General features: G+C 44.5%; 2 protein-coding genes across 4 annotated transcripts in view; one reads left to right on the forward strand and one right to left on the reverse strand.

Annotated features, from left to right (window-relative positions):
- The window catches only part of DNAJC16 (DnaJ heat shock protein family (Hsp40) member C16), a 33,142-nt gene extending 20,469 nt beyond the window's left edge, over nucleotides 1-12,673 (forward strand). For all 3 annotated transcript variants that reach the window (XM_006188238.2, XM_014562280.2, XM_032495246.1), the window contains exons 8-15: nucleotides 4,546-4,676; nucleotides 6,536-6,719; nucleotides 7,461-7,643; nucleotides 7,765-7,841; nucleotides 8,822-8,902; nucleotides 8,998-9,096; nucleotides 9,671-9,841; nucleotides 10,328-12,673. In XM_006188238.2, the coding sequence (XP_006188300.2) occupies nucleotides 4,546-4,676; nucleotides 6,536-6,719; nucleotides 7,461-7,643; nucleotides 7,765-7,841; nucleotides 8,822-8,902; nucleotides 8,998-9,096; nucleotides 9,671-9,841; nucleotides 10,328-10,727 (1,326 nt within the window). In that variant the 3' untranslated portion in view covers nucleotides 10,728-12,673. The remainder of the gene's footprint in view (nucleotides 1-4,545; nucleotides 4,677-6,535; nucleotides 6,720-7,460; nucleotides 7,644-7,764; nucleotides 7,842-8,821; nucleotides 8,903-8,997; nucleotides 9,097-9,670; nucleotides 9,842-10,327) is intronic.
- A 1,088-nt stretch (nucleotides 12,674-13,761) lies between these two features.
- On the reverse strand, nucleotides 13,762-22,066 carry AGMAT (agmatinase). Its single transcript, XM_006188310.3, has 7 exons — nucleotides 21,624-22,066; nucleotides 20,442-20,644; nucleotides 18,918-18,966; nucleotides 17,645-17,840; nucleotides 16,769-16,948; nucleotides 15,521-15,605; nucleotides 13,762-14,787 (listed from the first exon to the last, which is right to left on the reverse strand). The coding sequence occupies exons 1-7, from the start codon at nucleotides 22,049-22,051 to the stop codon at nucleotides 14,714-14,716; spliced, it is 1,215 nt and encodes a 404-aa protein (XP_006188372.2). The 5' UTR covers nucleotides 22,052-22,066; the 3' UTR covers nucleotides 13,762-14,713.
- Nucleotides 22,067-23,923: the final 1,857 nt, after the last annotated feature.

Below are 23,923 nucleotides of genomic sequence, written 5' to 3' on the forward strand. Positions count from 1 at the left end.
GTTAATGACACAGAATCATACACATGAAAATGGTTAAAATGGTAAATTTTGTTATCTGTATTTTACCACAAAAAAAAATAATGAAAATCATCTTTGCCCTCTAAGGAGCTCTTATTAAAGAAATCAATAATTTTATTCTAAAGTAGATTACAAAAATAAATGTAAGCATGAATATAAAACAGTAATAAAAAGGAATAAGAAAAACCCCAGCAGGGAGAGTATAGCTCAGTGATAGAGCGCATGCTTAGTGTGCACGAGGTCCTGGGTTCAATCCCCAGTACTTCCATTAAAAATAAATATATAAATAAATAAATCTAATTACCTCCCCCCCCAAAAAAAACAACAATAACAAAGAAAAAAACCCGTACTCTTTCATTTCATCCCATTAATCCCTTGGAGGTTTTTAGTTTCATAATTTAATATTCAAAAGTGTAGGAGTATTGAATCATGGTAAAAGCTTTTAATTGGCCTTCCATGGTATTAAAATCCTGCAGGTGAATAAAAGTTGTTTGATCTTGCTCTTAAAATAAAAATAAACATTACATTAAAATCACTAAAAAAGAAAAAGAACCCATAAACTGAGAGAACATGTAGTGAATATTTATCTGATCTTAAGATAGGGAAGGGCTAAAAGCATTGGGCTAAATCTTGCTGGAAAATCTTAATAACTTGATTATAAGTCTTAAATTTTTATATGAATAAATTTTTTAATTAAACAGTAAGGGAAATATTTACAACCAATGTAAAAGAGGTTGTTATCTTTTATTTCTAATGAGCTGCTTCTAATCAAGGAGATCAACCCAAAACGTCCAAGAGTAATGACTTAATAGGTACAGAGTTTTTGTTTGGGGTGATGAAAATGTTTTGGAGCTAGAGAGAGGTGAGGGTTACACAACACTGTGAATGTACTAAATGCCACTGAATTATACACTAAAATGGTTAATTTCATATTATGTGGATTTCACCTCAATGAAAACAAAATTTTTTACCCCCCCCCCCAAAATGGGCTAAGAATATGAACAAAATCCTGAGGAGATTCAAGTGACTAATAAACACTTTTAAAAAAATAAATCTCAATAATCAGAGAAACCAAATTTAACATTTTCTTCTCTCATCAAATTGTTAAAGATTTTCTAAGTAAAAATACTCAGTAGAGTTGAGGGTACAGAGAAACAGGCTCTTCTGGTTTTTGCCTTTGCTGGAAGAGGCTTCAGAAATTTTCAGAAAAGCGATTGGGTGATAAAATACCAGCTGCCTAGCAGGAGAGTACTCCTGAGTACCTGTTATGTGCCAGACACTGCTCTGTGTGCTGAGGGTACAGCCCTGAACAAAATCAGCAGAGTTCCCTATCCTGTGTCCTAGTGGGTCAACAGACAATCAGTGTAACACACTCTGTCGTGGTATATTACATAGCAGGAGGTGCAAAGGAGAAAAATAAGACAGGAGAGAGAAATGAAGAGGATTGGGGAAAAGGCTCGCATTTTCACGGTAGAGCAGCCAAGAAGGGGCCTCATTAAGGTGACGAGGAACGACCTGAGGAAGATGAGATTACCTTACAAGACTCTGTTGTAAGGGAACAGGAGCTCAGACAAAGAATTACATACAGAGATGTTAAACACCATTCATAATACCAGAAATGAGGGGGGAGTACAAATACCCAACGGTAGGATAATTATTGGCCCATCCCAAACAGGCACTATTACATAGCCATTTAAAATGGTAATTTGACAATACTTACTGATGGGGATAACTTTCATAACACAATGTTAAAGAGCAAGCAGGATGTAAAATTGTGTATGCAGTTTATACACTGATCTCAGTTTTGTAACAGGAATGTACACGTGGGGGTGTGTGCGTGTGTACGCATGGAAAAAACTAGAAATAAATACAACAAAACAGTAGTGGTTATCTGTTGATGGCACAATTATGTATTATTTCAATATTTAAATTTTCAAAAATCCCTATAAAGCGAACATGTATTTTATATTTTTAATGTTATCTTAAAAAAATCAATTAGGACCCTCCGATACTTCTCTTAGAGGAGGCTAGAATGAGAAGAAAGAGAAATTCTATAAAATTTCATTCTTCAATAAATTCATTGCCTGCCTGCTGTGTACTAAATAAAAAACAGCTCTGACATCCAGAGTATTCTTTGTCCTCAAGTCTTTGTCCTCCTCAGACTCACAGTCAGGGGAGGAGAAAGACCTAAAGGCAATTTCCATCCACTGTAATAGGCGTCTCACTTACGTGTCCGTTAAACTCTGAGGGCCGTGTGACCATAGAAGGATTCCTGAGACGTGAGACTGAGGTAAGGACATTGTGTGTGGCAGAACCAGAGGGGGAGAGTGGAGAGTAAGGAAAGAAAAGCAGGCTTAAGAAGAAGGTAATGAGTTCGTTGCGGACATATGAATTAGGACTGCCTTTAGGAAATCTGCAGGGAGGTGTCCATCAGGCAGGGGTCCAGATCTTAGAAAAGGCAGATGAGCTAGGATAGATATTTGTGGCTCATCAGTGAATGGTTAGAAGTTGAAATCTCGAGTCTGGGAGCTCTCTCGGGCATCATTATGTAAAGTAAGGAGAGGAGGGAGCCAAGGACAAAACGCAGGACAACCATCAGTAACTAAAAAGACGGGGTGCCTAGTTGCAGCTCCAAAGGAGCTAAGAGAGAGAGAAAGCGAACATGCCAGTTGTGGAAGAGAGAAAGGAAGATCATCTCAATCCAGGATTAATCTTATGAATATTTCCTAAATTGCTTTTCAGTAATAGCTTGTACTCTTGAGATTTGTTATTTAGTTATCCCCTGGGGAAAACTGTAACGCAAATATATTAACAAAATTACTGGTACAGTGGATGCTTTAAAGGATTTGCTCTTTTGGTGTTGGGGGGTGGCAATTAGGTTTATTTATTTATATTTAGAGGCAGTACTAGGGATTGAACCCAGGACCCCATGAACACCAAGCTTGCACTCTACCACTTGAGCTATATCCTCCCCTCCGATTTGCTCTTATGAACATAAAAATGTATTCTCAACATAAACCGAGTCCTCCCAACAGCAAGGGGCTTAGTGTAACACTAGCAGCGCCAGTGGTTTCTCACAGCTCTAGTCAATTTGTTTTCCTTTGCTGTACAGTGTTTGTGGCCACAGGGTAATGTCTTTATTCATTCTTGTGTTGATGGACATTTCGGGGCTTCAGGACCCGTGATGCCATGGACATCACCTGTATCCCAATGTACCTGATCACAGGTTTCTATAGGACAGAAGTTTTCAGGATGTGGTTTACAGACCCCTGGGAGCAGAGGGGGAAGTCCCAAAGGCCCTTTACGGGAGCCTGTGAGATCAAAACTGTCTTCACAGTAACACTGAGACATAATTTGTCCTTTCTCTGTGTTGATACTTGCACCAATGGTGCAAAAGCAGTGGTGGATAAAACTGCCAGTGCATAACCACATGGACACACCAAGGCCTGGGCACCAGACTGCCAGGGTCTGTGTTCTTCACTCCTAAGCACCACATAAAAGCACACAGAAAGACACTCATTTCACTGAATAGCTTCGATGTTGCAGTAAGAAGTATTAATTTTATTAATAAGTCAACTAACACTTGAGTACGAGTCTTTTTGGTACCTTTATTCTGTTTGACAAAATGGGAAGTGTCTGTAAAGCCCTTCTGCTGCAGGCCAAAGTGCACGGGTTGTCTTGAGGACAAGCATTTATGTAATTGCTTAACTCGAGAGTTCTGAACTAGCGAGTTTTGGGGGATTTTTTTTGATGAAACATTGTTTTCACTTAAAAGAATAATCAACGGACAACTGTGGTTGCTCAGAGCTGGGTATGTGGCAGACATTTTCTTTAAAATGAATGAAGTGAGCCTGGCACTTTAAGGGAAACAACTCGCAGTATTTGTTGCCAATGATAAAATTCAGGCTTCCAAGAAAATTAAAATTTCAAAAAATCTGTATCAGCCAATGTGACTTTGACAGCTTCTCAAACTTTCTGATGAGATTGGTTCATCAATATGATGCTTTTTTTTAATATAAGTAATAAAATTTGTCAGCATCTGGAAGACCAGTTAACCAATATTTTCCAAATAACCATTGGTCAGAGAACCTGCTATATATAACTCCAGTCCTTTGAAACATATGAAAGTTAGTCATGACAAAGAGGTCATCACACTGTTTTGTGGTCTTTTATACTTAGTAACATTGTTACTTTGAAGCTTATTTTTAATTGTTCAGTTTGCTGTAAATCTTGAATGGAATTAAATTTGCCTAAAACTTCAAAATTATTTGAGTTTTTAAATCTGCTAGCATAAAACAGTGTACAAAAGTTCTCCAGTGAAAACACTGACCTGAAATAGCCACATCGTTGCTCTCAGCCCTGCGTTGGTGAAACAGATCGCCACATGTTTATTTGCTCAAACGCCTCTGACTGACTTGGTTATATTACTTTAGCCAGGGTCAGCCACATTTTTACTAAGCTAGAAGTCAAGCCTATTTTCAGTGAGAAAACTGAGTAAGAATCAACTGTCTCTTGGTTTTTCTCCAGGCCCGAGGTATGAAGAAGCAGGTCATCGATGACTTCGTCACCCAAAACAAGTACCTGCTGGCGGCCAGGCTCACCAGCCAGAAGTTGTTCCATGAACTCTGCCCCGTAAAGCGGTCTCACCGACAGAGGAAGTAAGGACTGAAGGCTTTGTCCCTCCTCATCAGGGCAACAGAGGGGCATGTCGTGTTTTACTACAAGGCAGTTAAATGTCCACCTGTGATGGAAATTACTCTTCCTGTCACAAATACTGATGAACAACTGTGACAGGAGGGGGGGGTATCAGTCCAGGGCACCTCGGAACCAGATTATTGGATGGGCCAGAGAAGATCCCCTAAGATGTAATAACCTTTTAGCTGAGCCCTGAAGGATGCGTAGATTTTGCCAGGTGCCAGGGAGAGAACAGGTCACTTTAAAGCAGCGTGGACTACGAGAGAGTTCCTGTTCCTACCAGAGGATTCCACACAGGGTGAGCCTCTGGAGGTCTTGGAGAGGAGCCAGGTTAGTGGCTACACAGTACGGAAGTGATGGTACTGAGGAAATAGTAAGGTAATTGGCTGGGGGTGGCAAGGCTGAGCCATACTGATTCATACGAAGTGTCTACAAAGTCTGGAAATACAGGGAAAATACTTATTATACCTCTTTCAGATGAATGAAGCAGTGCCTTTAAATTTAGGGCCATTTCATCCGTGAAAGGAGTCAGGATATGAAAGGAAAACATTGATCACATTATTTGAAAATACAACTAATATATTGTTTAAAATAGGAAAATTTCCCCATGTTTCCAGATTTTTCAGATTCCTTTATAGACTAAGAGAAGACTTTAATTAAATAGAAAGAAGATAATCCTGGACTTTAAGGATTGTTATTTACACAGCCTTCACAAAATATCCCCAGTCCACGCACTTCTCACCTTTGTTACCACTGCCACCCCAGAACAGGCCACCGTCACCTCTCGTCACCAACATGTTAGCCTCCTAACCTTCTCTCTTGTACCCCACTCTCGGACCTTCCAGTCAGTTCTCCACATCAGCCAGCGATCTTTCCAAAACTGAGACGGATCAAGTCAGTCTCTTTCTCTGGGTCTCTGCACTGCAGTGCCCTCTGCCTGGAATGCCCTGACCCCACTTCCTCTTACAGCACCTCATTCAGGTCTCTGCTCAAATGTCACCCTCTCAGGTGACGTCTCCCTATCCAGCCTGTGTGATGGAGAGGGACTCCCAGCCCACCCTGGACTCTCTCTCCCCACTTCACTTTTTGTTTGTTTTCATAACACTTGTCACAATATATTCTGTCTGTTGTCTGCCTTCCCCCACTGGGGAGAAGAGCACTGTCTGTCTTACCTGTAGTAAGTGCACAGTGATATTTGGGAGAATGAATGCACGAATGAATGATTAGATGAACTTTGCATTGGAACCACTGCAGAGTAAGCCCTTCAGAATGAGGCCCCTTGGCCCTGGCCTGAGATGGGTTCCGCCAGCCCTGCCTGTGAGGGGAGAGCTAGAACAGATGCCTTCTTTTTTATTTATTTTTAATTGAAATATAGTCAGTTTACAATGTTGTGTCAATTTCTGGTGGACAGCACAGTGCTTCAGTAATAGAGGAACATACATATATTCATTTTCATATTGTTTTTCACCATAAGTTACTACAAGGTATTGAATATAGTTACCTTTGCTCTGCAGTATGAACTTCTTGTTTATCTATAGAACAGATGCCTTCTGAAACTGCCCTTCTGCATCAAGGATTCAGTGACCACTGCCTTCAGGGACATTTCTAAATGTCATGAGGTTTGGTCTGGGGTAGGCATCACCAGCCTAGGAAGAAGCAGGACCTTAATGCCTTGGAAATCTCTCATTAGAGACTTCCAGGCGAAGCTTTCACTACCAATAAGACGAGCATCACCTCTTCCTCACCTCTGCTTGCCGTTACAGGTTGTAGCCATGGCCTCAGGGATTCATTACAAAGTCTTCTCTTGTTTGTTGACATGCAGGTACTGTGTGGTTTTACTGACCACTGAGGCTGCCAAGTTGAGTAAACCCTTCGAGGCCTTTCTGTCCTTTGCTCTGGCAAACACACGAGACACAGTGAGATTCGTGCACGTCTACAGCAATCGGCAGCAGGAGTTTGCCAACACCTTACGACCAGACAGTGACGCGTTTCGAGGAAAATCTGCGGTGAGTCATGGATTCTGTCCTGGTCCTAAGCTCTTCACAAGCACCTGGCACCTAAATCCGTTTCCTCCTTCCTCCAGATTTTTGAATAAAGATTCCAGGAAATCCAGAAATCTCTAAAGCCTGTTTTGAAAGCACTCTTAAACTAGTCTTATACCCTGGGGATTTCACCTAGATTTTCAGCTTTGGGCCTTCACAGAAGGCATCTTCCCTATGGGTAAAGATTAAAGAGCATCTGTTCTTTCCACCAGTCTTTCCCTTTGGCAGGTCCGAGTTTGTAAAATCTTCCTTAGGCTACCAGTAACATGCTTCCGAAATTTCCCCTTCCTGTACTTCTGCCTCTTTAACTTCTCCCTAACTGATCTCACCTTCCTTTCCCCTCCTTTGTCATCACTCTCTGCAGAAGCATGAAATTCTTCTCTTTTTCATCATTTTGGTAATCATGGGAAATCTCTCTAAAAAACAAAGGTTTCCTTCATTATAACATTAAGTCAGAGGTTACGGAGCCAAATCTATTGAGAAGAAAGAGCTTGAACTTTTAAAAGAAGCTTTGGAAAGTCTCCATAAAGCTAATTTCTCTTGTCAGAAAAATTTTAATCTCTTGTAAATATTGTATAGTCATCCGTGTCTGTGTTTGAGCTTATTGCTGACTTCACTAGACTCTTTTTTCCATCTTCCCGGAAGAACAACCAAACAACAGGATTCTTTTGAGAACTCAGATGGTCTTCTCTCTTTCTCTCCCAGGTATCTATCTTAGAAAGGCGCAACACGGCGGGTAGGGTGGTGTACAAAACGCTGGAGGATCCCTGGACCGGGAGCGAGAGCGATAAATTCATCCTTTTGGGTTATCTTGACCAGCTGCGGAAAGACCCAGCTCTTCTGTCCTCGGAGGCTGTGCTCCCGGACTTGACCGACGAGCTTGCCCCTGTAATAAGCACGTGGCCCAGGAGAGTGGTCACCTGGCAGGGCTGTGTCGGGGGAGGGGGGGGCATCTCCCTCTGGGGCTCAGGGGCCCAGTCCTGACCGTCGTGCATTTCCTCCTCCACAGATCTTTCTCCTCCGGTGGTTCTACTCTGCTGCTGGCTACGTCTCAGACTGCTGGGACAGCTTGTTTCACAGCAACTGGTAGGAATATCTCCAGCCTGAGTTCCTTTTTCTTCGTTACTACCAGGACCACTGCTTTTCTTTTGAAAAGATTCCACAAAGGATTTCAGCGTAGACTCCTTATAGACAAGTGGAAGAGTGTTTACATTTTTTCAGCAATTTGTTTCCCTTTTTTTATATTTGCTGATTGACCCTTTCCCGCTGGTTGGGAAAGAAAGGATCACCCTGGCTGCCCTCTCGGACAGTATAGCCTAGGACCATCCTTTTCATCAGCGCACCTTGGTGCCCAGCACAGGGCCTGTCACATGGAGTCCAGGGGAAAGATGTACAAGCGAATCAGTGAATTAATCAGAGAAGGGAGGGACATACCACCCCCACCCCCAGTAAGACCGAGAGCTCCCGAAGGACAGACCACGTCTCACTCACGTTTGTGATTCCTGGCACCCAGGACAGCTCCCAAAAGACAGCAGGCCTTTCGTGGGTGTTCGTGGGTGAATAAAATTCCAGAACACCAGTCCTAGAGGAGATCTTGAGAAGTCAGCTTTTTCTCCCTACCCCACCCCTCTGGGCCACATCTGAATTATTCCAGCCAGGGGGAAAAAAGGTCAGAATCAAAGAAATAATTCCACAGACTTTTTAGTCAGCTGATACTACCTTTGACATCAGAATGTTCCATATGTTCACAGCTTAAGTCCTTTGTTTCCCTTCTGCATAATTAATTCAGCACAGCCTATTTAATGCTAAGACACAAGTCAAATTTTTTGAGTAAGTGATCTGTGAATTAAAGCAGTGAGAAAAAAAAATCTGTGCTTTCACCATCACCACCACCATCCAAAAAACCTCTATTTGTATGAAATTAGAAAGTGTTTATTAACAGGAAAGCTTTTTGGTTTGGGGTTGTTTAGGGTTGTTTTGAGCCAGAAAGAAGAAACCTAAAACCATACATTGACACGTGCCAGCAGCCCAGTAGAGCTGACCAGAGTTTGTTAACTTCATTTTAGGCGGGAAATGATGCCCCTTCTGTCCCTGGTCTTCTCTGCCCTCTTCATCCTCTTCGGCACTGTCATCATTCAGGCTTTCAGGTAAGAGCCTCCCTGGCTCCTCTGTGTGGTGTCTGAAGGGTGAACCCCAAACCTTCTTAGTGGTTTTTTGGTAAAACTCCTTTTTCTTCCTTTAGTGACTCAAACGATGAGCGGGAGTCTAGCCCTCCAGATAAAGAGGAAGCCCACGAGAAGACCGGGAAGACAGAGCCAAGCTTCACCAAGGAGCATAGCAGGTTGCTCTAACGAGATGCCAAACCCACCCCATCCCTACCCCCGCAGCAGACCCACAGCCTGTGGAGTCTGGTAAAGCGGCGTCCGAGTGTATAGTACATCTCAGGACTCTGGTTCCCCTCCTTGTGTGAGATGTGTGTTTAGGGAAAAGTCACTACTAACAGGTGTTGACTGGGCCCATCTAGGCATTTAGACACAGGACTAGTTATCTTCTACTCAGTACCCTCAGTTTCTCAATCTTAGATTTAACGATGAAGGCAAGAAGCCCAGAAATATGCCAGGGAGATGCTAGGTGAGCCAGAAGCAGAGAACGGTGCATCACCATAACCGCGTGGATGGCCTTCACCCTGTCCTAAAGCCACTTCTACACCCACTGAACGGCAGCGTCTGAAGGGCTCTTTGTAAGCCCAGCATGACCAAATCAGGATCAGTCTTGTCCTGCCAGTGTGTCAGGCTTGAGAATATTAAATTACAGATCTAATCTGGTTAGAGCATAGTTTCTTCCACTCATTCCTTTTAAAAGTAATGGCATTCCCCTATCTTACAAAATTTTCATTCCTCGATATTTTTCCACAGCAAGATTCCTAAAAAAGGCTTTGTGGAGGTAACCGAACTCACAGATGTAACGTACACCAGTAACTTGGTACGCCTGAGGCCAGGCCACATGAACGTGGTCCTTATCCTGTCAAATTCCACCAAGACCAGCCTGCTGCAGAAATTCGCTTTGGAGGTCTACACGTTCACTGGGTAAGCTTGTGTGTGCAGATGAGAGATGGCAGGGGGAAGGGGTGGGAGGGAAATTTCCTCCTGGACCGTGACGGGCTTTCTCCATGCAGCTAGATGTGGGCTGTGACCTTTCCAACCCAGAAATCTAAGCCGTCATGCAGGACCCTTTTTTCCCCTTGACTGTTGTTTCTGTACAGAAGAGCTTGAACTCAGTCTCCTTCCCTGAGCCCTTTCAGGACGCTCTCTTCTCTAGCTCTTGTGCATTTTCCTGATGCCAGACACTGAGAGGGGCATGAGTGACGGCCAGCAAGGGACAGGGAAGGGATGTTGCAGCTGTTGTAGAGGCCCTCCTGCTCCTGCAAAAATCCTTCATTTTTTCTGTATTCAGACCCCCATCCAACACAAAGCCTGTTTCTATTATTTGAAATCTGACTGAGGTATTTTTGTTCCCTGCAATTGAATGTGTCATGAAATGTGTCCTAAATCCTCACTGTGTTTGCCCTACAGGAGCAGCTGCCTCCATTTTTCCTTCCTGAGTCTAGATAAACACAGAGAATGGCTAGAATACTTACTAGAATTTGCTCAAGATGCAGCCCCAATCCCAAACCAGTATGACAAGCATTTCATGGAACGGGACTACACTGGCTACGTCCTGGCTCTGAATGGCCACAAAAAATACTTCTGCCTCTTCAAACCCCAAAAAACAGTCGAGGAGGAGGAAGCCATGGGGTCGTGCAGTGATCTTGACTCTTCCCTCCATCTGGGTGAATCTCGAGGGAAACCTTCCTATGGCCTTGGATCCAAGCCCATCAAAGGAAAATTGAGCAAGTTGTCCTTATGGATGGAACGGCTGCTGGAAGGCTCCCTACAGAGGTTTTATATCCCGTCATGGCCTGAGCTAGACTGAGAGGATTTCAGAAAGAGACTTAAACTCTTCAGACTTTTTTACAGGCCCCCGTGAACAGGTATTTTCAGGACTCAAACAATTGCAAAGGACAGAGTATAGATTTTAGCTCATTCTTCTAGAACAATGGCTAGAAGAATCTTTCCTTTGTCCTCTTCTAACCTAGGAGTGAAAAACACCGCCCGTTGAATTCCCTAGAGCAAAAGATTTTCCTTTGGGTGTCTTTTTTTCCCTCATTTGAATGCCGCACTATTTAAAACAGACTGCTCATTCTCTCTCTCTGTCATCCCCACCACATGCTTGCCCTCCCCTGTCCTGCCTCTGTGCTGTGGGAGAAGCACGGGGCTCAACCCTGCAGCGGAACCTGGAGGGACCCTTGCGAGCCTGGTGTGCTGGTCAGGTCATTTCCCGCCTCCACCCTGCCATGCCTCCCCAGCCCGCCCTCACCCCACCCACTCCCCACCCCACCCCTGCCTGGCCTGTGCTGGGCTTCTGCCTCAGTGGATGCTGTAGCAATGGGACAACCCACGGCAGCTTCTGGGCCCTGCATCTCAGAAGAGGCCTAGTTCCAAGTCTTACATTAATAGTTTCCCTGGTAGCAAATGGCTAAAAGTACATTTTGGGGGTATCCCCCTACAACAGTTTGTCAGCCACGGTTTTAAAAGCATAGGGTTGAGTTGGGGGTTCTGCATGTAAGTTTGGGTTTCTTCCCAAGACGAGAGAGAAGGGTCAGCTGGTCAGAGACTGAAGCAATGCCTCAGTGAGCATCCTGGCAGCCTCCTCCCCAGCACTAAAGGTAGCCGGGGAGGGATCTGCACAGCAAGCAGTACTGTAATGACCTTGAGCCATTTGCAAGTATGTTTCCAGATGCCTTTCTGCCTCGTCAGTTTTAGGGTATGGGTATTAGGAGCCATAACTTGTAATCTTCTCTGAACGTTGAGATAAGCTGCTATAAGCCAGTAGATGTTCAACTGAAGACATTATTCCTGCCATGAGTCAGGTTCAGAGAACCTCTTCCCTCCAGTGGTGTCTCTTTAGTAAAATACCAGACATGTCTTTGTATCAAGGAACTTAAAATTTCTCAACAATTGTATTTTGAACACTGTTACCCTTAAAGTGCTGTATCTTCCCATCCTCTTTCATGAGCCAATACTTGTTCTAGACTCCTGTTTTGCTTACGTTGAGCTTCTGGCCTATATTTTGATGTCTCATCTTAATTGTTTTCACTCTTAACCTGCAACTGCTTCACCGGTAACAGGGTGAGACCTGTCATCAGCACCCTAGCCCGCTCAGTTCCAGTGAACAGTGGGCTCCGGGCAGGATCGTACCAGCCAGTTAGAGAGCTTACCTTTTCTTTTTAGAGCAAATCACCAGTGGAGTTTGGACAACCTCAAAGAGTTCAAATGTCAAAGCACATTGTCCTTTTGTAAAGTGAAGAGTCAAAAATCACTGATGGGACAAAATAGGTTAGTAATTTCTTTAATCATAACTGCTTTAAACTAAGCCATTTGGACCCTGAATAATTTAAATATTGAGCTTACAGTGGCACATAATAAATTACTTGAGCCCAGAAATTCCTGCAGTTTTCATGGAATCTATAGCTTTATTTTAAAAACTAAAGAAATCACTGCCAGGCTTTATTTTTCCACATGCTCCTCTAAAAATGGATGTATATCCTGATTGTCATATCTCATGGCACCTGGCCCAGGTAAAAGTGATCAAAGAATTCGTTTTTGGCTCCTTGATGCACCAAGTACTCAAAACATTTTTTTCTGTCTTTTATGGCCAAGTTGCTTATATGAGTAGTGTTTTGGTTCAGTGGTACTTTTTTTTTTTTTTAATTTCTGGTACTAATGGGATTCCTGACCTTAATTTCTGAAAACCAAAAAATCCCCAGATTTTTTCATTAAAAAAATTTTTATCATTGAAATAAAAAGCACCTTCAGACAGCTGCATCTTTTATTTGTACCAAGAAAAGAAGGTGATAATGGTGAAAACATTTCTAACAAATACTTCAATCTGAAAAACAATCTTCTACAGATATATTTGGGGATGGTAGATATGTCCCACCAGAGGACACTAGGAAGCTTTTATTTTAAACTGACCCTTACCCTTGACCACCCAAGCCTTTCCTCCTGAATGTTGTTCCATGAATTTGTTTACCTTTGTGTCAAATGTCTGAGCCACTGTCTTGCTCAGCCAGTGCCACCATGTTTCTTTGTCACATGTGTAATCTCACAGACCCAAATTTGGCTTTAACTTCGTAGTCTTTTGAGTATCTTGAAACGGACAACATTGATGTTTTTAGAGGTAGGTTTTTCTCGTTGATACAGATTATGCATCAGGTTTAGCAGATGGGGACAAAAACTGGCCTAAAACAAATCTTTATAGATAAATCACCCATTTAAAAAATGTTGTTTTATTAGCCCAGGGGTTGGTGGCACAGTTTGCCTAACACAGAGTTTTGTTAGCTCCAACTAAACATTTCAGTGAGGGAGCCTGCCCTGACTTCCGTTAGGCACCACGGTCTTGCTGCCATCACTTGTTGATCATGAAAATTTGGTTGTGGTTTTCAAATAATAGGTTGATTTCCCCCTCATTCAGTATATAAACGTTATATAAAAACGTTCCTGATATAAAAGAAATGGGACCTGAATGTGTTTTAAGTGATTTGCATTGTTTGGGGAAAGGGATTAGGAGCAAACACTGGAACATTTTTTCCTAAGTAAAATTATCAAAAAAGCTGATGCAAAACATCTTTACAGATAATGTTGCTCACGTCCAAATACCTGACACTGTCTCTTGAAAACAGTTGCAGCATGGCAGCTGCTGAATCTGTCCATTCAGTTTGTCAAGGAGGATGATTATACTTTCGAGACAGACCTGAAAGAAGGTGAATATTTTGCACTTTTGATACTCTTAGGAACAAATAACTTATTTGGCAAATGGTGTCTTTTTTTTATGTTGTTTTTTGTTTTCTATTGTGAACAGGCACTGAAACTGATGTTACTTTGTTTTAATAATATTACAGACTGGAAACAGAAATAAACTATTTTAATGTGTGATGATTATGGGTAGTTCTTATGTCACAAGATGATAATTTGATCGTGGACACATTAGCAAAACTGCATTTGCGTGTAATTCAGCACACACTTAAGATCAGCATGCCTTGACTGCAGATTTCAGAAACTGCTGTCATAGAGGGTGGATCAGCCTGAAGAGAAGATAATACAAAACTGAGGCATAGAGGCAGTGGGTTAAGGAAGTGTCATTAATAGCTCTTAACCCTGGGCTCAACCCCCAGTACCTCCATTAAAATGAATAAATAAAACATTACCTCCTCCCCAAAAAGAAAAAAAAATGTTTTAATTAATTTTTTTTCAAATAGCTCTTTGGAGGTCAGCTGATGTCATCTGGTTTAGAAAACGTTCGTGCATCCTCCTGGGGTTTTGTGTGGGAAGGTTCTTTGTTAGGATCTCCATGTTACTTTCTTTCAAACTTTTTTATATTCACAACCCTAAAACCAAGGTGCAGTCCTCAGCTCCTCAGAGGGAGAGCTATGTTTTAAAGGAGGATATTAGAGAAATACGGAATGTTTCTGTAGTATTATTTCACAGGGTTTTTTTCATTTCATTCCTCCAAATTTTAGATAATCAATTTTCTATCCCTTTCCCCTTTCTTCTCCATCACACTTGATCTTAGCCAAAAGGCCGAGAAGTGATCTCCTCCATCACCATTCAAGGGAAAAAAAAAAAATCAAAGCAGCACAAGTGCTTTTTTTTTTTTTTAAGTTAATTCATACTCCTTAAGAATATCAGCTATTTGGATCAGAGTTCTACTGAATGCCCTGATTTTACAGCCAACCAATGACACTTCTGATGGAAAGTTTTATTGGCATAAACTCTAGTACTCAGACAGCTTGTGCATAAATTCGTCCGGAGAATTTGTCATCCGTGCAGTTTGTTGTTTTAGCTGGAAAAGTACAAGGTTCAGACGACTGTCACTTTGGGGAGAGCACACAGCATCTCAAACAGCAGGTTAGCCGCTAGGAGGGCTGTGTTTCCTACAAAGAAGTGAAACCCGAACGTGAACAGCGCATGGACCACCTCCTGGGACCCAGCCTCTCGGGACCCCCCAGCCTTCATCCCTTTGTGCTTCGTCTCCCAGAGCCCCACCATCCATCCACATTCCTCTCTGCACCGCCCGACGCCCTGTGGACATGCTTTCCCTGGCATTCTGCTCCATGAGGATCGCTCAGAAATAGTATTTTAAAATTCAGAGGGTTCTCTGTTTACTCCGAGAACAGATTTTTTCCCCCAAAGGAAAACCTATAATAATGGTATGTATTGTATTTGTTATCTACCCTCTGAGGCTAATAGGCCTAACTCTGGAAGCTTTTCTAAATTAAAATTATTGGGATGGCACCTGCTTTGAATCTCTCTCCTAAACCAGCTAACTCCCCCACCTTATTAATGTTAATAAATATTATCTATGCCTTGAGAATTCACTTTCCAATGAAATATCAAAGGCAGGTGGAACTGTGCCGCCCTGTCACTGAACTGCGGGCTAGTTTTTCACTCTTCTGCTGACAGGTGGACAAGCTAATCATCCTTGGCCGCCCCCCAGGGGTTTTGTTAGGGTTCATTGGCTCCTGTCTGTAAAGTATTTTCCTCACTGTTGGACATCCCCAGCAGGTCCCTAAGTTACACAAGAGGACCCACCCATCTTCTACTTATTAACTAGATTAATTTTAAACTGGCAGCTGCCTGTGGATCACAGTGGTCTCCCTTACTCACCAGAAGGATCGTACGGCGGTGAAACTTCCACAAGATCACAACCCACCACGTTCAGGCCTTGACAACCCCGGATGATCTCCAGAGCCTGTTCCAAGATCAAGCCTGAGCTGTCCACAGTGGTCATCATTTACAACAGAAAGCCACCAGTAGAGATTTCTGCCAGCCCAGACCCGCCCTTTGACTTGGAACTGTCACTTTTCTTCGGTCAACATTCACTGATCACCAGGCACACTGGGGGGCATCACAGAGACCAGCAAAGCAGCCATTTGAAGGCCATGCATTAAGGGCTTCAAGAAAAGCAAGCACAGAATAGTATGAAGACATGTGACAGCCTGAAGAGGTGGGGGGAGGCTTCCCTAAGATGGAAGCACTTAGCTCAAGTGCTGACGAAGCAGATGAGTTGGGGAAGGGTGGCCCAGGCAGAGAGAAAGACACAGGCAAAGACGCCAAGATGGAAGAAGTACTGAGACGTGAGTAGTGAGAAGTAGTGAGATGTGCCCAGAAGACAGAAGCGAGGGGGATGGTAGGGAGAGGATCACTTTGCTTCCCTTCTGCAGGTGAAAAGCCAGAAGGTTATGAGAAGCTGAGAAAATGGACGTGAACTGAGAACGGCTTTGAGAGAGACAGTTAAGATGGTCCTCCCTTCTGAAAGCACAGAAAGTAACTGATTAGGTTCAAACAGTCTTCAATCATTTATTCCAATATCTTTGAGTGCCTCCTACTGATACATCAGACACTATTCTAGGCCCCAAGAATAGGGTAGTGAAGAGAACAGAGGTACACCCCCTGAGCTTTCCTTCTAGTTAAAACCACACTCCAATTCTGCCTCCCTGTGTTTATGCTCAGCACACCTATAGGAACTTTATTTGGGTGTTTCTAAAACTTCCGAACTCCCTTGGGAGGTGGTTAATCCCATTGTGTGTACTTTTAAAATTGAACCCCAAAAAGATAACTTTGGTGTTTTGCAAAGGGGGTGCTACAATGTTGTCCCCAGGAACAGGTGGGCCAGAGGCAGCAAGATCAAATAAAGGATTATTACATCCCCAAGAAATGAGGGTCCTTGCCAAAATCAGTCACTCATCAATCAGAGAGAATCCAAACCTGTGACTGGCCCTGAGAACAGTAAGGGCCCAGGTGCTCTGCCTTTAAAATCCCACCCTGATTCCTGAAGACTCAATTGAAGTCCCAGGAAAGTGGGGAGTTAAGTATCCTCACTCCCAGGAATTGTCACCGGTGGAGCCTCCTTACCTGACTAGGCATGAGACCAGCAATTTCAGGCGTCCCTGTCCCCGGGGCGTAGGCGGGATCCAAGCCGTCAATATCAAAGCTGATGTAAATGGGTTTGCCTCCCATCTGCTGCCTCACTTCCCCCATCAGAGGAACCAGTGACTTCAGCCAGCAGTCTTCAGCCAGCACCACCCGGAAGCCCTGAGAAGGTAAAAATCAAAGAGCAGAGGGTCGACCCTCCTGCACGGCAGCACCTCCTGGGCATTTGCCATGGGTCTACCCCATGCTAAGCTCCCGTGCACCTCACATTTGACCCTCAGTCTCCGCGAGGAGGAAACTATCATCCCTGTTTCACAGGTGAGAAAGGGCGGGACGATGACCAGTAAAGAAGCAGGGAGCAAGTCAAAGCTGACCTATGGAGATGGAATCAGAGAAGGTCTTGGCTAAAGCAAGAGTGAGAAACCATGGACAGCTCATGCCAGCACCTCCTGAACAGCTGTCCAGAAGACTGGCCTTTGCAAACTCTAAAAGCAAAGAATGTGGGTCTTTTCCCTTGGGGTCTCATCCTATGTGTTTACCAATGGGTTTGAGGTTGAGAACTAAGAAGTCAGCCACTCGCCTTGGGTCTGGACCTGCTCAGCATTTCCAAGCCAGCATCATCCAAGGGCTTGGTTTGTTTCTGCTTGTCTTCCCTCCCCAGCGATGAGCCCTCCTCTGCCTCGTGGACTAACATCCTCGCTCCTCTCTACTACACGTGACACAAACTCAGCTTCCGTTCCTACTTTCTAAACTTGATTAGCAAAGCTGCCATTGAATCTATAGCTGCCATTGAATGGGCAATGGAGAAGAGGGCACTTTGAGGGCTGGGGACTAAGGGAGGGGTTTTCGCTCTGTCACCTGACTCCGGCTGTATCTGTAAGTATCCAAGGTTGTGGAAGAGCCCCGGATGCCAATCTGCACCACACGCTTACAGTCCAGGAGTCCCTCGTCCACGCAACGGCGGAAGGGCGTCCCGTGATAGAGCTTCTCCCCCAGGGCCTTGTCGGCTGTGTCCATGTGAGCGTCCACATGCACCAGCCCCACGGGACCGTGCCTGATGACAACAGGGCAGCTCAGAGGGCAGGCCTCCCAGGGGGGCCAAACACAGCCACCCTCCAGGCCACCAAAACTTGATGACAATTCACAGGCATGGAGGGGGGACCTGGTATCAATTACCAGTCTTCTAACTGGTTTATGTCTTCAAGCCACTTAGCATCTCAGAAGAGCAATAAGCTCCAAGAAGTCAGGCAAAAAATAGTCATTTGCTTTAGCTGACGCTCCCCACCGATCACCCAGAATTTTCTTCACTTAGAGATGGAGAGGGCTGGGAGGATGAGGATAAAAGGTGGTGGTTCAGATGAGCTCAGTTGAAGGCTTCAACTAAACAGCTCCAGCCTTTCTCCAACTGTGGTGCCAAGAAGCAGCTCCCACCCACCTCTCTCTCCATAATCTCCATCAACCCTGCCAGCCACCCAAAATAAACAGACAATCCAAGTCAATGCCAGGCAAACATAGCTTCAAGAAAAGACTTGTACCCACTCACCCACCCCAACCAGAATGCTACCCACGTATCTTTCCTATATATGAATTCTGGAGCTGCACTGCCTTGGCAGGTCTGTTTCTTTCTCAAACTAATTAACCAAAGTTAGTCAATCCCTGGGAGACTTTCATTACTGGAAAAGTCCATATTCTCATCCTCTGGGAAAGGGGCCCTTTCAGGAGAAAACAGGGCCTCTCCTCTGCAAGCAACACCATCGTGCTTGTCAGTGTTTGTATTCGGCCTTTGAAGCAAAACAGAAAGTGAACTTAATGGGGGTTGTATATTTCACTTGGGGCTCAACTTCCAAAAACAGAAGCAAATGCTGAGTGTGCATACCGGAGCAGATCTAGGGCATGGGAGGGTGGCCAGAGTGTTAAGAATAAATTGTCTTGGCTTCCAGCTGGTGACTGACAGACACACCTGCAGCTCAACCTTAATTCTGATCCACAGAAGCAACTCAGTCGGGAATTTTCTATCACCCCCAATAACCTGGGCCATCAGAGGTCACCTGATGCCATCTGGCAGCAAACAACTCATTCCCCAGCTCCTGAATTTTGAAACCTCGCTTGGGCCCAGCCTTCTGGGACTTACTTTTCTGCCATTGCTTGCAATATAGGATATGTGATGGTGTGATCGCCACCTTCAAAGAGAAAAAAGAAGAAAATATCTGGCATGTAGGTAAGTGGATAAGATTTGAGGACCCGGCATCACCTAGAACAATCTTCAATTTGCCCCATTCTGCCACCCTTTCAATTACAGTGAAGAACTATAACCCCAGCTAAAATAAGATGTTGTTCAGTGGCAGGAAAATAGCCACTAAATGTTTGACATTACATTGTCATTTAAAAGAGGAAATTAAATTAAGGCTTACAGGTAAAATGCTCGCAACAGCTCTAATTGAACTTTCCACAGTGATGCACGTGTTCTGTATCTGCAATGGCCAACGTGGTGGTCACGAGCCATTGGCTATTGAAATGTGGCTCGTGCAAATGAGGAGCTGAATTTATTTTATTTTATTGTAATTAATTTAAATAGCCACATGCAGCTAGGAGCTACCATATTGGACAGCACAGGCCTAGAAAAGTATTACTATTGATAATTAAGAATAACAATAATAGCTAACATTTACTGAAGCTTAAAACATGCCAGACACAAAGCTGGGCACTTTATATGAACTTGCATTATATGCCCCTGGCACAATATAAGGAGATAGATGGTCGGTATTATTACTCCCATTTTACAGGTAAGGAAATGAAGTAAGAAGAGCTAGTGAGAGGTGGAGTTTAGATTTCAAACCACGCCAGCCAGCAACCCCACTCCTTACACTATGCTCTGTAAGCTAGGTCCTCTAATTCGACAAAAATAAATTTGGATATTTAGAAAAAGGTACATGACTTTTTGACTGCCAGTGAACCGAAAAAGAAACGCTACAGTGAGAGTGGGGTGGGGGTCGGGGGAGGGGGTAAAAGGAAAGCTGCCCTATAGATTGACATAGACCCTGATGAGAAGAAAGGATCCCCCTTGCAGTTCTCCTATCAAATAAAGTCATTAAAATAATGTCCTTGAAATAGTTTAAAAGTCACAACTGAGCCCCTGCTGGCAGCCTTCCACAGGCCTAGAATTAAGGGCTGGGACAAGGTGAGGTGGGTAAGGCACTTGCCCGGATGCAAAATTTAAGGGACACCAAAAAAAGCTCAGTCATCAAGGTAAATGCTACTTTAATGTAATATTTTTAAAAATCAAAATCAATGCAACAAAGTCCATGATAAATGTTAAAGAAACGTAGGATCAGGAACTGGGCTGTTCTGAGCCATATAGGAGCCTGAGGCAAAAAAGGAAAACCAGGTAGCACAAATTGTTGACTTTTTGGCACCCCTTAAATTTTGCACCAAGGTGAATGCCTCACTTGCTTCACCCGAATCCATCCCTGTCAGTCATACTATTCCAAAAATTTAGATATCTTCTCCCCAGGGTTAAAATCAATGAACTAAAAATGTTCCCTTTCCTACTGTCTCCATTTCACAGTGCCTTGTCCTGGAGAAATAAGTGTTCTCCAGCTCAGGAAAATAAACTCTGAGCTCAGAGAACTCCACTGGCCCTTGCAGATGCCGTTACCCAAGGTCAGAGGAATACAGCTGGCTGCTACAATTTTCTGATAAGCCTCTCGAATTAGGCGGCAGCTGTCCTGAAGGTTGTAAAGATTGACATTCACATCGCCCAGGTCTGCAACCATGAGGGACTGGAAGGGGAGGGCTCCAGTGCTAGGGTTGGCTGTCCGAAGCAGCACTGATTCCTCGCGGATCCGACGGGGTCCAAATCTGGAGGAGGAAGAGTCATCCTGTGAGCCATCCCTAAAGGTTTAAGGTCCCTGCCTAGACTGGGGCTTCCCAGCCTCTGGGCTGGGGCTGGGTGAACCTTTGTTGGGAGGTGGGTGGGGTCATCCTGTTCATTGCAGGATGTTTAGCAGTGTCCCCGGTCTTTACCCACTCGGTGCCAGTAGCACCTCCTCCCCCACATTATGTTAACCAAAAATGCCTCCAAACTCTGCCAAATGTCCCCAGGGACAAAATCAACCCCTGCTGAGAACCACTGATCTAGGGTACATAGTGTAGAGATAAAGGCACAGACGTAGAGGCCCACCCACCACCAATTTACTAAATAGCATTAGATAATTTTTTAATCTACCTGAGCCTCAATTTCCTAATCTGTTAAAATAATAATGATATTTACCTTACCCTGTTGTTGTAAGGATTAAATGAAGTCATCTATGCAAAGCATCTTGCACTTAGTAGACATTTAATAAAAGGTGGCATTTATAACTTAGACCCATAGTTAAATGGAATGCTGCTGAGCCGAATCAGAAATAGCTGATGTTCAATAATTATGAAAATCAATTTTACTTGCTCTAACTTGACCTTAGGAAAATTGCCTTAATCTGAGCAATTCTTGAGTCAGATGATATTTAGAAGTTTGGGTAAGGGGCAACCAGCTTCTGTTCTCAAATTTAATGTCCCCTGCCTCTGTAAACTGGGGTACCCACAGCCACCATCCCAGCAAGGCCTGGGAATGGGGCGTGGAGAAGACTGGGTCCCCAACCTTCTTTTCCTTACCAGTGGATGACATGTGCTGAGCCCTGGCGGTTGCTGGATGAGATACGGAGGAAATCAATTGTCTCTCAAAGGATTAGGGGCATTTTGAAGCCAGGCACCGCCTTCCGACCTGACCCTGGGTTGTGGGGCAGTGGTGGCCTGGCTGTCCCGACACGTGTCCCTGAGTCCTTCCTCCTTCGGGCCTTACCTTGCCCCAGGCCGGTTGGAGGTCCCAATGTCCAAGGGCACCCCGACGAAGGCGGCGTCCAGCCCCTCGGGGGAGGCCTGCACGGGCAGCCGCATCATGGAGCAGATGCCCACCGACCGGGCCACTAGCTCGGGGCTGGGGGGCTGGTTCCGGGGGGCGTCGGAGGCCTGGCGGCTCAGGCTGCAGCCGAGGCCACGGAGCCCCAAGGCAGGACGCGTGCCCTGCGGGGGAAGCAGTCCCCGCGCGCCCCCACCGGCCCCCAGGCTCCGGGCGCAGCTGGACGCCAGCAGCCGCAGCATCCTGCCCGCCTGCCTGCGGCTGGTCCCCGCGTGCCAGCGCCTGAGCCGCCCGGGCTCAAAGGGCAGGGGCGCCCTGGGGATCACGGGCGGGGGAGGGGCCCCAGGGACCCGGCCGCTCTCTCCCTGCATCCCTTTCTGGACTTCGGCCTCTGGCTCCTTCAGTAAATAGAGCCAGGCCGGGGCTCCTCGCTCACGTCCACCCGCACTGCCCCAGGTGTGTCTGCGCCCCACTAAAACCAGGCCCTTGGTAGCTGCTTCTCCCATTCAAAGTAATAGTTTTAAAACCTGAAAGATTTGAAAGGGAAAGTCCGTTCTCTAAGCGAGGGAAATTGGAGCATTTTTTTAAAATAACGTACCAAGAAATGTCTGGGTGGGAGTCTCAGAAAGTACAGTCTTTTTAAATAACCTTTTTAAAAGGACTTAGAGGCAAGCTCACTAATCTGAAGTCCTCTTTATCTCTAAGGGGGAAAAAGAGGAAGTGACTTGTAATGAAATTAAGTGAGCCGTTTAGTAGTATTTTTTTTAATCCCTAAAAGTTGCAATTGAATGGGAAAGGCCCAGGTTTGCATTAAATCGGAACCTTACCTAAAGCCGCACATTGAATACCACAGCACTCCAGCCTCCACCCTGCAGGGTGGGGCAGTTTCCTAATGGTCAATGACAGGGATTCAGTGTCGCAAGAAGCTGCCATGCAGGTCCCTGCTGTTTTCTGGAACAAATGCAACAATTTCTTGGCTATTCTTTTTTTTTTTTTTTTTTTTCAGATTTATTTATTTATTTTTGGTGGGGGCAGGTAATTAGGTTCACTGATTTATTTTTAAAGGAGGTGCTAGGAATTGAACCCAGGACCTCCCACTTGCTAAGCACTGGCTCTACCGCTTGAGCTATAGCCTACCCTCTGTTGGTTATTCTCTTAACATTCTGCCCAGATTCTACCACTACTTTTTTCAAATCACTTGTCTTGAATGTATCATTTTCTTACTCCTGTTTCTTACTTTCATTCTTCTCACACATATTTGAGTGCCTCCTATGTGCCAGGTACTAGGTGACAATGACTCCAGCCTCTCTCCATCATTCGCTACTGCTGAACACTTCCTTCCTTCAAACTTCCTCAGGTGGCCTCTTTGACCAGGAGCGCCCCTCCTCTCCTGCTCTCTGATGACAACTTCTCTGATGACAGTCGTTTTCAATATCAATTTTCACCTAGAGGCAGATACTTCACCACCCAAATCCCAGCCCTTGGCTCCTGTTAACCATTTGCTAACTCCCCACCTGGATGGGTTTGTTTGTTTGTTTGTTTTTATAGTATTAGAGTTGATTTACAATGTTGTGTTAGCTTCTGGTGTACAGCATAGTGATTCAGTTATATATATATATTCTTTGGGGGGGGTAATTTGGTTTATTTATTTCTAATTATTGTTTTTTTTTTAATGGAGGTACTGGGGATTGAACCCAGGACCCTGCACATGCTAAGCACATGCTCTACCACTGAGCTATACCTTCCTCCCTTATATGTTCTTTTACATATTGTTTTTCATTATGACAGGCTATTTAATATTCCCTGTGCTATCTACCTGGATGGTTTGTTTGTTTTCACCTGGATGGTTTTGTTTGTTTGTTTGTTTGTTTGTTTGTTTAAGATCAAAGATGGGACCAGGGGACTCAAGACCTCATGGATCAAGAGCCCTGAATGTCTGGTCTGCATCATATTTATTATGATTCTCTGGCAGGTAATAGCCACCTGGATGTTTAAATGACACTTCAGGTGGGGTGCACGTTCAGCCAGAGACTTCCCACCTCCCTCTCCTTGATCATGCCCCACCCTCACCCCATCCTTCCGTAAGTCCTGATGGTTTCCTGTTTGCAAGCCGTCCCCTGCTACTCTGGTTCAGGCCTTCCCACTTCTAGCTTTCCAACTGGTCTCATCACTGCTAGTATCCCACAGGCTTTCCTGCCAGATAGCACTTCCTGAAGCCAGTGCACCTTTCTCATCCTATTTCC

This window comes from Camelus ferus, chromosome 13 (genome assembly GCF_009834535.1).
Source record: "Camelus ferus isolate YT-003-E chromosome 13, BCGSAC_Cfer_1.0, whole genome shotgun sequence".
In the NCBI taxonomy this organism is placed as follows: domain Eukaryota; kingdom Metazoa; phylum Chordata; class Mammalia; order Artiodactyla; family Camelidae; genus Camelus; species Camelus ferus.

Bases quoted from the DNA above. Each gene is read 5' to 3' on its own strand.
- AGMAT (XM_006188310.3), bottom strand. From the start codon at position 22,051: ATGCAGGGAGAGAGCGGCCGGGTCCCTGGGGCCCCTCCCCCGCCCGTG. The intron at 17,841-18,917 runs GTAAGTCCCAGA...TGTTGTCATCAG, and splicing joins TTGCAAGCAATGGCAGAAAA to GCACGGTCCCGTGGGGCTGG. The intron at 16,949-17,644 runs GTGACAGAGCGA...TTACCTTCTCAG, and splicing joins ACAGATACAGCCGGAGTCAG to GGCTTCCGGGTGGTGCTGGC.